Below are 15,100 nucleotides of genomic sequence, written 5' to 3'. Positions count from 1 at the left end.
GGTGTGGTCTCATCAGAGAAAAGCAGTCAATTATCTGGAAGTGCCTGAGACTCCAACAGAAGTCAGCATTGATGCTTTGGTGTCAGCAGCCGGCTCAGGAGCCATTGTTTTAACCTCCAGATGGTTTTCCCAGTTGTTTTAGTTAGTTGGTGATAATATTTGCTATTCAGAAATCAGTGTTGTAAGTCAGCTTTTTCAGAGTCCTGACCTTTAACATCTTTATATTTTTAACCTATTTTCACATCACTTTATGCCATGTTTATTATTTCCTACATATCAAAAGTCTACCTCTACTTTTACTTTTATAATACTTAAATTGAATTAACCATTTTTCAATTTATTAAAAAACAAAACTCTTACTTTCCATCAGTAGAATATTAAGAATATAAATACAACAAAACTCTATCTAAGTTTAAGTGAGTAAATATTGTTACTTACTATAGAACTATACTCTTTGTTTAAATGGGACTTAATACTAGCCTAAAAAAGATATTAAAGAAATGCAGATTCTTGCCTTGACTTAATCAGGTTTAAGAAAGTACCAGAAAGGATATAAGATTATAACAGTGTAACTCATTATTATTTACTGTAACTTCAGTGTACACGTAAGGCGTGTCCGCACTTTATAAAATACCCTTTTAAAGGAAACATCCGATATTTTTTAGTGGAGGGGGGAAAGTTGTTTGCATTTGACACTTCAGTAAGATAAACTTCTTTCAGAGCCTTACATTAGGAAGTACCTTTGATTCTGATGGCTTTCATTTTACTTTTATATGTATCTCTTTGTTCATAGGTTACATGAAGTTCGGATCCAGCCTTCCCTAACCAAAGATGGCGTCTTTTCTGCCCTGAAGATGGCAGAGTTGGAGTTCCCCCAGTTTGAAACCCTTCATCTGGGATATGTAGATGAGTTTTTGCTGCAGAGTAAGAATCATCTCATTTAATCCCTAAAATTGTTGTCAGGAACTTACTTGACAAAGTGAACTCTGAATTGGGATGTGCCGTTATTTTCTTGAATATAAAACAGCTTAAAATCTTAGGTGCTCTCACTTCTTAAAAAATTTAAACTTGAAGTGTCAGTGATTTTTTTCTTTCTATATTGCCTCTGATTTTAGCATATTATAGAAAGTGTAGTGATTGTCTACCCAAAAAAAGATCCTTATTTACATTTGATATTGTCCCCCCTTTGCTCCCCAAGTTTCTTTCCCATTCTGCTTCATTTTTTTCACAGAATGTCATCCCTGGTTCCATTTGTTGAATTTGATCTGCCACACTTCTTGAAGCTTTTGATGGTCCTCTCTGATGAGGTCCCATTCCCTGCCCATGCTCTTCATTTCTGTAATAAGCCCACTGGGGGTTCTGAATTTTCCAGATAGTGTGAGCACATAATGGTCAGTATTCGTTTAATGATGATTGCTGTTGGAAGGCTTGTTCACAGCATTTTCTGGAATGTATTTACAATTGGGAACTCATTCCTTTGGGTTTGAATGCATGTCAATTCATTATTCAAACTTTTTTTCCACATGACATTAGTCAGACATGGAAAAACATTTACACCTTCAGCATGTTTTTATTTTTGCAAGAATTAGTTTCTTACCCATGTAATTTGTAACAAGTCTTCTTAAACTCTCATTGTCATACCAGATGACATTTTTTCTTTGGATCTAATTTGCATTGTAGAAGAACATAAGAAGGCTTAATTCTTTTTAGTCTAGATCAAACAATATGACTTGTTTGTCCCTTTTCATTTCTGATATATGTCACAATAATAGTTGGGATTTTTGTTTTGTTTTTACTTTGTTGCAGTTCTCACCAATACAGGAGAAGCATTAAAAAAAATCAAAGCATTATTTTCTAGCCTTTTTAACACAGGAATCATTTTTAATCTATATAGCTTTGAAAAGATCAGCTTTTTACCAACGTAGCTTTAAAATGCTAAACTAGCATAGTAATTTCAAATAAAATTAATGTATTTGGTATCAGGCTTTTCTGGTTTTCAGTGAAGTTGCTAACATTCTGTTTCTATAGTATCTATGTAGTAACTTAAGATTATTAGCTTGGTAATTGGTGTTTTTTTCTACTGTCTTGTTTTTTGTTTTTCTCGAAAGCTAAAAACTTGACAAATTTTGTATTTTCATGGTTGCCACATTTAGGTCCACTGAAAGAATGTCTTTGAGAATTATCTTTAGAACCAGCTATTTCCCTATAGTGCTTCTTTCCCCTCAACACATATTTTCAATAGAAAAACACTTTACCTTTTTTGGGGGCTGCGTTGAGTCTTTGTTGCTGCACACGGGCTTTCTCTAGGTGCGGCGAGTGGGGGCTACTCTTCGTTGCAGTGCGTGGGCTTCTCATTGCAGTGGCTTCTCTTGTTGCAGAGCACGGGCTCTAGGCATGCAGGCTTCAGTAGTTGCAGCTCAGTAGTTGTGGCGCACAGGCTTGGTCACTCCGCGGCACGTGGGATCTTCCCGGGCCAGGACTCGAACCCATGTCCCCTGCATTGGCAGGTGGATTCTTAACCACTCTGCCACCAGGGAAGTCCCAACACTTTACCTTTTGACTACCATTATCTCGTTTTTCAAAGTAACTTGTTTCATAGTCTCCTTAATATTTAATAGTCTCTTAGCTTTGATTTTTTTTATAAACCATTCTTCATATTTGTTGCAGTTCATCCATTTCTCCTGTATATGTACTCTCCTCTATTACTCCAAAGACAGTCTGGGATTCTCTGTATGAAAATAGGTGCCAGGTGTGTCTAACAGACTATGTAGAGAGGAATGAGAGGTCACTGCTTATACTCTTTCACTTAATCTCTTGCTTCTCAGCCACTTAGATTTTGAAGCATCTCTCCAGGAGGTTAGGGTGGCTCCTGGTAAAACTTGCAGCAATTCTTTGTCACAAAGTTTCTGGCAAAATATAAATAGAAACATCATCTTTGTCCCCATACACTTATCGTAAAAGTGACAGTGCCAGATTGGGGAAATGGGTGTGCTGAAAAGTAGATGCTGTGTACTGGGAATATAAGAAAAGTGATCCAAGGATGAATACTTAGGGGTTCTTTGTTTACATAGATTCATGATTTCAGAGATTCATGTGAAGGTGATAGGGGTGCAAAACTCATTCAGATCCAGAAGCAGTATAGAGTAGTCTTTAGGGCTGGGGCTTTGGAAAGAGGGAGTGAGATGGAAGTTCATTAATCATGGGACCTAGGGCAAGTTATTTCTTGGGTTCAAACCACCCAATAAAAAAGTGGGAAACGGTGTTATCTCCATTTAACAAATGAGAAAACATGGTATTTTATTATTACAATCTCTTACACTTAGAAAGCATTCAGTGAATGATAGCTTTTACTTTTAGCTGACCTCTGGGCTGAATCAGAAAGAAACAATCTGAGTACTAGGTGATGTCATCAGAGTTTTGAGGGAGTGTGATGATCAGGAGACCCTAAGAGCAGGAACAGGTCTCAAAGGAATGAATGTAAGACAGATTTATCATGCTAGGCTGTAGCAATTATTCTGACAACACCTTACCTGGGATCAGTTCAAAATCTACCTGATCATAAGGGAGAAGGCAAATTTTAAGTCCAAAGGGCAAGAAAGAAGTTTTTACCAGGAGACTAAAGAAAATTGCTCAGAAAAATTATGAAGAATTGGTTAAGGTGAAATCTCCAAGAAATGCCAGTAAATACAAAAAACAGGGACTCTAGGAGAGAGACCATGAACTGTATGGAAAGTGAAACTGGAAGAGTTGGGAGTAGACTGGTTGTTTTAAACATGTCCAGGCTAAAGGTATGAATCCCTGCCCTGAAGGGCAGGGCAGCTTGTCCAGAGCAAGTGTTTTCTTTGTATTTTATGTCAGTTGATTGCAAGGACCATGAGAGACATTTATTGGGTTCCTATATCATAATATCCCAGCATTATGCTGGACATTGAAAATGTAACTATAAACTAACTAGGCAGAGTCCCATTTTCCTTCAAATTGCTCATAGTCAAGTGGACCATCCTGTAGAGCAAAGGTCAGGCAGGAGGCAGGAATAATGATAGGAAGCAAGGGATAAGGTGTGATTTCCTGTAGCATAATCTAGAATGGAGGATCCTTTTACTAAACCCACTCCCTAGTCTGTGACAAGACAGTAGGCACTAAAGCCCAAGGGCAGAGAGAGTTGGGTGTATATGTGAGTTAAAAGTCCACTTTCTGAGGTTAGGTACATATTTACTAACCTATACATGGTTCTAAAAATGAATCTGAATTTCAAAGTGTACTCTTCTCTACACATGGCCACACCCGACTCCAAAAACATTATCCTTATAGAGTGAAAGAGTTACACTTTTAAGATTTTACTTTTCTTTTTAAAAGCTTAAACTAAAACTTCACCATAAATGTAAACCAGTACAATTTATCCCTCAGTTCTGCTTTAAGACTTTGCCTTCTTTTTTCCTTTTCTAAACAATTGAAAATCTTTTCCTACTAGCTGTCCCTTAACTTTTAACATAAATTTTTATTTTGCAAAATAAAGGCTACCATTCGTACAGAATACCTAACCTAAAATTGTACCTGAACCTGAACCTGATGATGGAGAGATGACGCCGGATGATCATAGAGACTGATCATACTGGATGTTAAAGTAAAGAATTGGCAACACTCCATGACACTTTAAGAACCTTTTTTTGTTTTTTAAATCAATTTCTCTTTCTAGGCAGAATGGCTAATGCAGATCTGGTGAAGTATGGTTTGGCTGATGTGGTAGAAAATCCTGGTATCATCACTGATATAGGGATGAAGGCAGTCAATGAAGTTTTTTCCTGTATCAAATATCTGGCAATTTATAATTGCCCCCATCTACATAACCCATACAATTGGATCTCAGGTACTGTATGCTTAAGTGCGGCTCTATTTTATTAATGTCAAAATAATATGTATCTTTGTTTTCCATGTGTGTCATGAATTAACATTCCTGATATAAAATGTAGATATTTTATATGGATCATTCATAGAAGTTCTGGGAACCTTTGATAACTGAGTTGGAAATATTTTCAATGCCTCTTTGAACTCCTGAAATTCTCTGCCTAGAAATTAGCACTGTCCAAGTTATAATTCAGTTGTACTGATCCTTACTTATTTGTTTTTCTTTGGGCCAGGCATGTAAAGTTTAGGTTAGGAATTGTTGCCTGGGATGTTATGGTTGTTTTCTCTGTATTAACTTCAAATGGCATATCATCTGAACCAACAAAGTGGGTATGTATTTTAAAAACTTGAGTTAGGTGACATATTAAACATTAACTTGTGAAATTTTCTATTGCCTTAAAATCCTAGGCTATTTCAAATCTCCCCTCCATACAGTATCTCTTGTGTATAGAAGTGTGACTTTTGCACTTGGTATTTTTCCTTATGAGGGGAGTTTATTTCCCTCCCTGAGAGAGTAATGCTATTTATTTCTTTTAAAGCCCTTCTTAAAAACCTAAATTCACAAGCCTTTAAATAAATTCAGAGCTAGAGAATTTTCGTTTTGACATCCTCTTAGCAAACCAAGCCCCCTTACTGACACCTGCAGACCAGTCTCTTCTGCCGTCTGAGCCACCGCACAGGGATACTGTAGCTCCTTACAAAACCCATCTCCAGACCTTTTGTAGGGCTCCCAGGCCTCTGCTGAGATCATTTGTTAGAATGGCCATGTCTCACCCATGAGAAGAGAAGTTCTACCCCTTGCCCAGCAGCACCAAGAAGTTATTGCGGAATAAACTTTAGGCTGTATGCGGCGTAGATCGCTTTTAAAAAATAACATTTATTGGGTTTTTGGTTTGTTTGTTTTCTTAAATACAGAAGAGTATAAAGAAGAAAATAAAAAATGGCCTATAATCCCATCACTCAGATCTCCTGTTAACACTTAAAAACTAAAAGTCATACATGCACTTGATAAACAGTATCAAACAATACAGAAAGGTACAAAATGAAAAGTCTCCTCTTCTCAAAGGTAACCACCATCAACGGTTTCTTGTATATTCTTCTGGACAGGTTATTTTGTGCATATTGCAGCCTATACATATATAGCATTTAAAAATGATTTACATATACGAAAGGACCTTACTGTGTATACGTTGTCCTGTAGCTTGTGTTTTGCACTAAGAATATTTTGGAGAGCTTTCCATATTAGTAAGCATATTCAGTTCTTCTTCATTCTTTTAATAGCTGCATACTGTTTTATGAAAGGAATATGCCAACATTTCTTTTAACTAGTATCCTATCGTTAAATAGGCATGTAGGTTTTTAAGTGAATCACATTTAAGTATAGGCTGACTTAGTTTCAAGTTAATGATTTCCAAGCCATCTATTTCTCACAATGAAATTAGGTAAGGAAACATCATAGTTTAGAGTCATCAAGTGTTAGAGATCATGAAATAAAAGAAAATTTACTCAGGGAAAAAGGATTTGAAAGTCTTTGTGACCTATAGCAAAATTCATGAGTAATGGAGAAAGTGTTAGTTACATTCTCTCTGGCCATATCGTTTCTTCAATAGACCACTCAAGATGGACTCGATTGGTTGATATCAACTTAGTGCGTTGCCATGCTTTGAAGCTGGACTCCTTTGGCCAGTTTATTGAATTGTTGCCCAGCCTGGAGTTTATTTCACTGGACCAGATGTTTCGTGAACCACCCAAAGTAAGTCACATTTGAGAGCATTTTTGTTTATTTTGATACTGAAGGAAGAAAATAAAACAACCTAAGTAATTTTTTTTCTTAATAATATGCCTTTACAATGTTATAATTTGACTTTTTACTGCCAGCCTCAGTGAAGGAAGGCATAAAGGTTATAATAATGTATAGCCACTTGTTCTGGTAAATGACTATTAAGGGATTTCCAGAGAAAGGAAAGGAAAAAGTAAGTGCAAAGCTGTCTCCATCAGGTTTATAAAGTGAAGGTAAGAGCAAAGGTGGAAATTTAAGCTAAAGCAAAAGTTATTACTCAAGAGTAATTAGTTGGAAGATTAAATCTCTAATTAGCAACCCAAAATATAAGTAAGGATTAGGAATTTTGTTTTGGGAATGTTTTACTTTGCTGCTACCTTTTCTGTTCAGTTGCATATCTGGGGAAATCTGAGGTTGCCCAGTTGTACAAAATGTTATTTTAAAACTGCTTAACACATAAAGCTTTATACTCGCATCGTAATAAAAACTTAATGTTTCAACAAATTATGTTCTCTCTTGTCAGTTCTTAATGGTTATATTCCCACTGTTGAAGCAGTGTGATATAGTGGGGAAAGCTCAGGGTTTGAGGACAGATTATTGGGTTTCAAGTCCCAGGTGTACCACTTACTGGTCGTGCACTGTTGGGCAGATCCCTTCCCATTGTGCATGTCATCATCTGTAAATCAAGAGTGACAACGCTTTTTCTTGCTTGAAGCATTCTGGGCCTTAAATGAGGTCCTTTATGAATATGTGAAAGTATTTCATAAAGTGCCATATAAATATTCTGTGTAAAGATGAAATGGAGGAATATTAAAAATGCAGGGTTCTACACTAACCCAAATTAATAAGCACGTGGTTTCTTCTTGCTTTAGGGCTGTGCTCGGGTTGGTCTGAGTGCAGGCACAGGAATTGGGGTTTCCTCGGCCCTTGTTAGCAATCAGAACTCCAACAATGACAATGATAATAATGCGCAGAATAATGCCAACATCCACGACAACAATCACCATCACCCAGATGACTCAGACGAGGAGAATGACTTCCGGCAAGACCTGCAGCCAGGAGAGCAGCAGTTTGCAGCCGACGGTAACCCAGATCTTTTGTGAGCTCCAGATAGAAATGATTTTTACTTTGGGTCATATTTCTCTTACTCTCTTCTCTTTCCTTCACCGCCTATTTCAGTTTGTCACTTTACACGTTGGGGGACCTTGCTAACAAAATAAATGAGGGGGGCTTCTCTGGTGGCGCAGTGGTTGAGAGTCCGCCTGCTGATGCAGGGGACACGGGTTCGTGCCCCGGTCCAGGAGGATCCCACATGCCGCGGAGCGGCTGTGCCCGTGAGCCATGGCCTCTGAGCCTGCGCGTCCGGAGCCTGTGCTCCGCAATGGGAGAGGCCACAACAGTGAGAGGCCCGCGTACCGCAAAACAAACAAACAAACAAAAAACAAATGAGGGGGTGGATGGAGTTTGCCTGTCTGCTTGCTTATTTTAAAGTTATCTTTGTGATGCCTCTTGTCCATGGAATCTATTGGGGTGTTTACAGAAAGGGAAGGACTTAGATGCCATGAGAATTAAGGTACAGTGAGCCTTAGAGGCCTGGCTTAATGGAGATTTAACTGTCAGGATATGGGTGAAGGAGCATCTTTCAATATCTTGCTGACCAATAGATAGCTACATTGGATTTGAACGTGGAGATCATTTTTGGGTGTTCCAAGAACTGGAAAAATGAATAGTAGTCATGTGCTAGTCACTGTGTTGGAAACCTTTCATATACCTTTCATCATTAAGTCTTCAAAACCACCCAGAAAATTAAGTACACGAGCTAATAAGGACCTATGGGATTTCACTTATGTAACTATCCATTCCAGTTCTTTGATACTGACTGAACTCCTGCTGTGTGCCAGCCCATGTGTTATTAGGCTTCATCTGCCCCTGTGTTGATGAGTGAAAATGGAGTGAAATTGTTTCCTTAAAAAATTTTCCAGGTTCCCAGTTGACCCTTAAGAACTGAAAAAGGAATCTCTTCTAGCCACTATTTGGTTGTTGCCCTTTCACTCATTCTTTTAGGCAGAGTAATTAATGAGAAATGGGGTGCCCTGGTGTCATTAACTCCTTTCATAATGAAAGTATTCTGTGTATAGAGCGTAATTTCCTTTAGGATCACTCTGAGTATGCATGTCCTGACCTAAGAATCATCTGTAGGCATTGTCTTCACTTCCTTACCTCACAGGTTCTCTATAGAACTGTCCATTTTGGCTCTTGCCAAAGCCACCAGTGACTCTCTTATAAAGGCTAGTGGTCATTTCTCCACTTGCATCTTGTTTGACATCTCATCTCAGCTGCATTTGTCACTGTTGTCCACTTCTGTCTTCCTGAGATATTTGCTCCTCTTGGCCTTTCTGAAACCATTTTCCTGGTTTTCCTCCTATCTCATTGGACATGCCTCCTCAGTTTCCTTTGCTTGCACCACCTCCTCTATTCCACTCTTGTCCTCGTTCTCCCTTTTTCTCTACACATTTTCTCTAGATGACCTCATTCAGTCTCATGGCTTCAGTACCAACTATATGCTAATGAATTCTAAACCTGTATTTTCGGCTTTGATATTTCTATTTTTTAAAGTACTTGCAGTTATATCCAATTTCATACTTTTAATTTCCACATGAGTACTCTTAGGCATTTCAAACTTATGGCTAAATCTCTCCTCCTAAAATAGAAAAACAAAAGTGCAGAGCCAGCAGGTGCTAGGGGTGAAGGAGGGGGGAGTGAGGTCAGGTATTGTTTCTTTGCCTTGTTCTTGAGTGCCATCATAAGGATCTGGACTTCAGAGAATACCCAACCGTTCATAGAAAACTGTTACAGCAGCTGCAGTGCAGAACTCCTCAAATCCTACAAACCCAGTTGTGGTTGAAGTTGATGTACTGGACAGATTACAGACTCCACTAGAAAGTTACATGGCCATTGGCTTCTCAGTATAGAATGGAGGATGCCTTCCACTGTGAAGTCATATATTGATGCAGCAGGAGCTGAAACTTATGCGAGAACACGGTATTTGATTTAAGAGAGAACAATGGAAACTTAAATCTACTAACATTTGAAACTAAGGTTCAGTAGATGAGAGACATGACTACAAACCAAATACTTGAGGTACAGTATTTGTCAAATATGATATTTTCAAATGCTGAGAAGCAAAGGAATTAGTGACATAAATGCCAAGATTGAGGAATTCAACAGCTTCAACAAGAGGAAGCCTAAGAATACCAAAGATGGTGGCAGAATTTTAGAGAAATGAAGATTGGCATAAAACGTTAGGTTCCATGGGTCTTTCCAACTTGGCAATATGTTTATGTGCATTTATTATTACATACATGTCAGGTTGATCCTTTTAAATAAAAAATAATGACCAGGGGAATTTCCTGGCAGTCCAGTGGTTAGGACTTGGTGCATTCATTGCTGTGGCCTGGGTTGACCACGGGACCCACAAGCCACATGGCATGGCCCAAAAAAAAAAAAAAAAGGGGACCTGGAGAAAGGCCATGTGACTGTTGATCAAAACCAGGAGTGGTGGAAAGAATTCAAATAAAAGAAAGAGAAACAACTAACAGAAAAAACATAAAGAGTGGTACAGGGATTAAAAATAAAAGGGATCATTGGGAAATAACGTTAGTTGAAATGACTAACATTGATGCTTCCAATCTTTAAGTACAAGCATAACAATATTTTAAATATTACTTTAGTTTAGTTTAGAAATGGGTATTCACATGTTGAGTTTCCTTAATGTAGAATTTTAAAACTTTCCATGCATGAGCTTTTGGACCAACGCTGGAATGAAGCGGATTCACTCACTCTTTTACTCTGTTGTATTTAACTTAATCAGCTTGCATGAAGTAATTGCCTATCAAAGAAGGGCACTGTATAATTTTAAAAGCAATTTAATTTGTATAAGTTGTGTCTTTGCCTTATAAACCACTGAAATAAAATACGGTGTTTTATAGTGAACATTATCATTAAGGTAATAGATGACTCCAACAAAAATATGCTTTTGTTGTTTTACAGAGTACTGTATTAATTTACCAAAATTCTGTAATTTGGTTAAGGATATTATCTTTCTTAGATTTGCACTTCCAAAAGTGTTAAGATTTAGAATGCTTTATTGTGAGCTAGTTATATTAACTGAAAATACAAGTTCATTACCTTCATTTTGCAGCACTGTAGAACAGGAAGAGATGTTCATATATTCTAACAATTCACATTGCCTAACATAACATTACCATGTGTCAAAATCATGATTCTGTAATTGCTAAAGCATTTTGCCACATTATTTTAATATAATTACTTTTGAAGTAATTATAACAACAAAGCATAGTTTTGCCTATACATCATTTAACTAATTTTCTATCTGGATTTAAAACAAATCCCACATACTGCTTTTTTTTAATAGTGGGGTGCCACTCCATTCCCTCACCACTACCTCCACAAAGTAACCACTAAGTGAAATTGCTCTGCAGCACTTAATTTTGGGCAATGGTTCTCAAATTTGAGTGCATCAGAATCACCTGGAGGACTTGTTAGAACAGGTTGCTGGCTTTCACTTCCGAGGCTCTGAGTAGGTATGTGTGGGACCAGGTAATTTGCATTTGTAACAGGTTCCAAGGTGATGCTGATGCTGCTGTTTGGGAATCCTATGTTGAAAACCACTGACTTTTGGAAATCCTTGTTTTTGAAGTCTGAGGACCAGCTACAATGTGAAAAATAATCCCGGTAGATTCATTTTGTTTTCTATTTGGGGGCAAATACTTGTCAACCGCTAAATAGTTATTCCTGATAACAGAAATTGTTGCATGCAAATTATTTTGTTAAATGTCAGTGACTTTTTAATTTTATAATGGTTAATGAAGGCTATAAATTTAGAATCAGGTTTTATATAAAAGAGACCAGTTAATATATTTGTTAAAATAGCTCAGATCCATTAAGGTTTATGATTATATTTGGTAACAGGATTTTTAACATTTCTCCTGAACAGAATATTTAGTAAACATTGATACTTGATTAAAAGATAGCTTACATCGTTTCTGTAATTTAAAATTGTTCTGAAAAAGATGTACTGCCCAATGATAAAATATTTTGAAACAAAGAAAAAAAAATCAAAACCAAGAATCACTTGCATTTTCCCTAGCCCAAGGGTAGCATCATCTCATTTAATTACCAGAGACATCTGTTGAGACATCATCCTTTCTTTGCACCTACCTGCACTCCCCAACATCGAGTCCTTTAGCGAGTCTTGTTGACTGTCTCTAAAACATCTCCCCAATCCATCTACGTTCTCCTTCCTCATTGTACCAGACCTTTTTTTTTTTTTTTTCTTTTTTTTTTTTGGCGGTACACGGGCCTCTCACTGCTGTGGCCTCTCCCGTTGCAGAGCACAGGCTCTGGACACGCAGGCCGAGTGGCCATGGCTCACGGGCCCAGCCGCTCCACGGCATGTGGGATCCTCCCGGACCAGGGCACGAACCCGTGTCCCCTGCATCGGCAGGCTGACTCTCAACCACTGCGCCACCAGGGAAGCCCTGCACCAGACCTTTTTTACCTAAATGTTTTAACAGCTTTCAAAGTAAAATTAGTTCTTAGAGCAGCCAGGACAGTTTTTAAAAAACATGTACCAGACAGTGTTACTCCCTTTCTTAAAACTTTCCAGTAGCTATGCATTGCCTTAGAAAAAAATCCAGTTTCTTGATTTGGGCCATAAAGTGCTACATGATCTGGCTTGTCCTCACCTTGTGCTACTTCCCACCTCACACACCATGCATGAATGTGCCAAGCTGTCGCCAACTGCTGCCTCTTCCTAGAATGTCCCTCCCTCCATCTTTGCATGGCTGGCTTCTTCTTGATATTCAGGTCTTAGCTTAAATGTTAACCTCAGAGCTGTCTTTTCTTACCACCTTAATCTTTTTCTTTTTTCAATTGAGGTATAATTGACAGTGTTTGTATATATTGCAAAAGGATCACAGTAAGGATGTCTCGTAAACATCCATCACCATACATAGTTACAACGTTTTTTTCTTGTGATTAGAAATTTTAAGATCTGCTCTTAGCAACTTTCAAATATGCAATACATATTAATAACTATAGTCACCATGCTGTACATTATATTCCCATGACTTATATTTATTTTGTAACTATAAATTTGTACCTTTTGATCACCTTACCACTTTGTCACCAATTCATTCTGTTATATCATCCTCTTTTAATTTTGTTACATAAGATATTATTTTCTGATATTTTCATTATTGTTGATTAAAAATTTTTTTTCCTTCCTCAACTGGAATAAGCTCCATGAAAATAGAGATATTGAATATTACCACTGTTTCTTAGCACCTAGGAACAGTAACACATTGTAGTAGGTGCTAAATAAATATTCAAATGAATGGATACAATTAAAGAAGTTAGTTTAAAATAACCTTGAGATATTATATTAAATATTTCCACAGGTTGTTGTGGCAACCTAAAATGCAGTTGCTCAACAGCCTTGGAAAACCTTATCACGTAGATATAAGAATGTACTGTTCCAGTGGTTCCCTCTGCCTATAAGAAGCAATTCTAAGCTTTTCACAATCTGGGACCCAGACAACCTTTTTAGCTTTCTTTTCTCTTTCATACCCTCATCTCAACACAAACTCTTGTTCTTTTTATCACTGGGCTACTTACTCTTCTGGAAAATGTAACGTGCTTCCTAGTATATATGAAATGTCACCCCAACTCAGTGAAACCTTCCCTGTCGAACAGGAAAATTAACTGCTGCTTTTTTGTCCATGTCCCCCTTACTTGGACTGTTCTAGCACTTAATGAGTATATTCTGACCTTATTCTGTGTGTCTAACATTTCTGCTCGAAGGTGTGCATTCTCTGAGAGCAGGGACTATAAATTTCCCTTCTATTCATCATCCCTGTATTGTAGCAGGCTCTGGAAACAGACCTCATTCCAAATCCTAGCAAATTACTAACCTTTCTAAGCCTCAGTTTCCTCACCTGCAAAAATGAGGCTAGTAGTAATACCCTCGTAAGATTGCTATAAGAAATAAATATGGTAATGTATATAAGAGCATTTAGCATAGAGCCAGACATAGAGTATGTACACATTAATTACTAGCCGCTGTTCATAATCACTGTTGAATGAAAGAAGCAAATTGATTGGCTTTTATCATGTAATGTTTCCGAACAAGGTGAGTTCTCTTTTTGGCCCTAAATAAAGTGTAGTTATTGAGGGCTAGGGCTGGGCAAAAATTTGGGATGGGAGGCTAAACATGAGGGGGAATGTACTGTTGTGTATATTTAAGACCAAAGCAAACCCCACTGTCCCCCTGAAATCTCAGACTTCTCTGCTGTATATTCCAGTGGCATTTATCTGAGTGGTATCTTTCTGGCTTACTCATATTTTTATCTTGTTTCTTTGTTGACTGTATGAATTTGTCCTGTCTACTTACAAATTCTGTAGATTCTTTAGTTCTTTCTGGAACAGGATCTTGTTTTCTTCTGTGTTGGTTTATTCATTTCATTCAGATGGTTGGTTGATTTCACAGCAGTAGTGTTGAGCACCCGAAGGCGTTGAGTGGTGCACAGGGTAAACACAGTCTGCCGCCCTCTGGGTCCTGGCCGAGCTATAAATGTAAAGGACAGTATTGGTATTGTCCTGACTGAAACTGGGACCAGGAACCCAAGCCTAGGTGTAGGTAGTAAGAGGGTCCTGGGTTGAATACTGACTTGAGGGATTTGGATTTAATCTTGTACAAAGCTGGCAAAGCCAGGAATTATTTTATTTAGGATCCTCGTAGAAAAGTGACCGTTGTATCTTAAGAAGATGTAGTAAAGTGATTGAAGCTTATCAGTCTGATATTGTTCACTGTGCTTATCATCTGGGGAAAATATAAACGTTCCCATTCACTGATAGGCACTAATAACTCTAGTGAAGAGTTAGATGCAAATAAAACATTTGAGTGATATTAAAATATTAAATATATACTTACAGTGTTTAATAATCCTTGCCACACATTAGCCAAAAATGATGCAATCTCTAGAGAGCAGGAAAAGAAATACACAATTTGAGCTTGCCTGCTCAATGAATGCATCCTGATTCAACTGGCAGATACTATAAGACTAATTGCTTACAAGATGATTGTAAGGTCTTCCAGTAGCTGGCTCTCACTGCCATCAGGCAAATAGCTTAGAGGGAGACAAACAGTTGCCTCATAAGCCATCCCTGGTAACATCTTCAGGAATGAACAGGTGCTTTCTTCTTTCAGCGGTGCCTTTCTCCCTGCTTTCACCTTAAAATGATGGACTTTCTCTACCAAGTGATCCTTTCCCATGTGTGATCTCCCCTCCTATAGAATTGGACACTCCTTATTGATGTTGACATAATGAAGCA

At 37.8% G+C, this 15,100-nt stretch overlaps 1 protein-coding gene across 7 annotated transcripts in view; it reads left to right on the top strand.

Moving 5' to 3' along the window:
• FBXO38 (F-box protein 38) overlaps positions 1-15,100 on the top strand; it is a 52,337-nt gene that overhangs the window by 19,617 nt on the left and 17,620 nt on the right. For all 7 annotated transcript variants that reach the window (XM_060008586.1, XM_060008585.1, XM_060008583.1 and 4 more), the window contains exons 9-12: positions 794-924; positions 4,697-4,867; positions 6,516-6,658; positions 7,558-7,768. In XM_060008586.1, the coding sequence (XP_059864569.1) occupies positions 794-924; positions 4,697-4,867; positions 6,516-6,658; positions 7,558-7,768 (656 nt within the window). The remainder of the gene's footprint in view (positions 1-793; positions 925-4,696; positions 4,868-6,515; positions 6,659-7,557; positions 7,769-15,100) is intronic.

This window comes from Delphinus delphis, chromosome 3 (assembly GCF_949987515.2).
Source record: "Delphinus delphis chromosome 3, mDelDel1.2, whole genome shotgun sequence".
Taxonomy (NCBI): Eukaryota; Metazoa; Chordata; class Mammalia; order Artiodactyla; family Delphinidae; genus Delphinus; species Delphinus delphis.
This window is presented reverse-complemented; position numbering and strand designations above follow the sequence as displayed.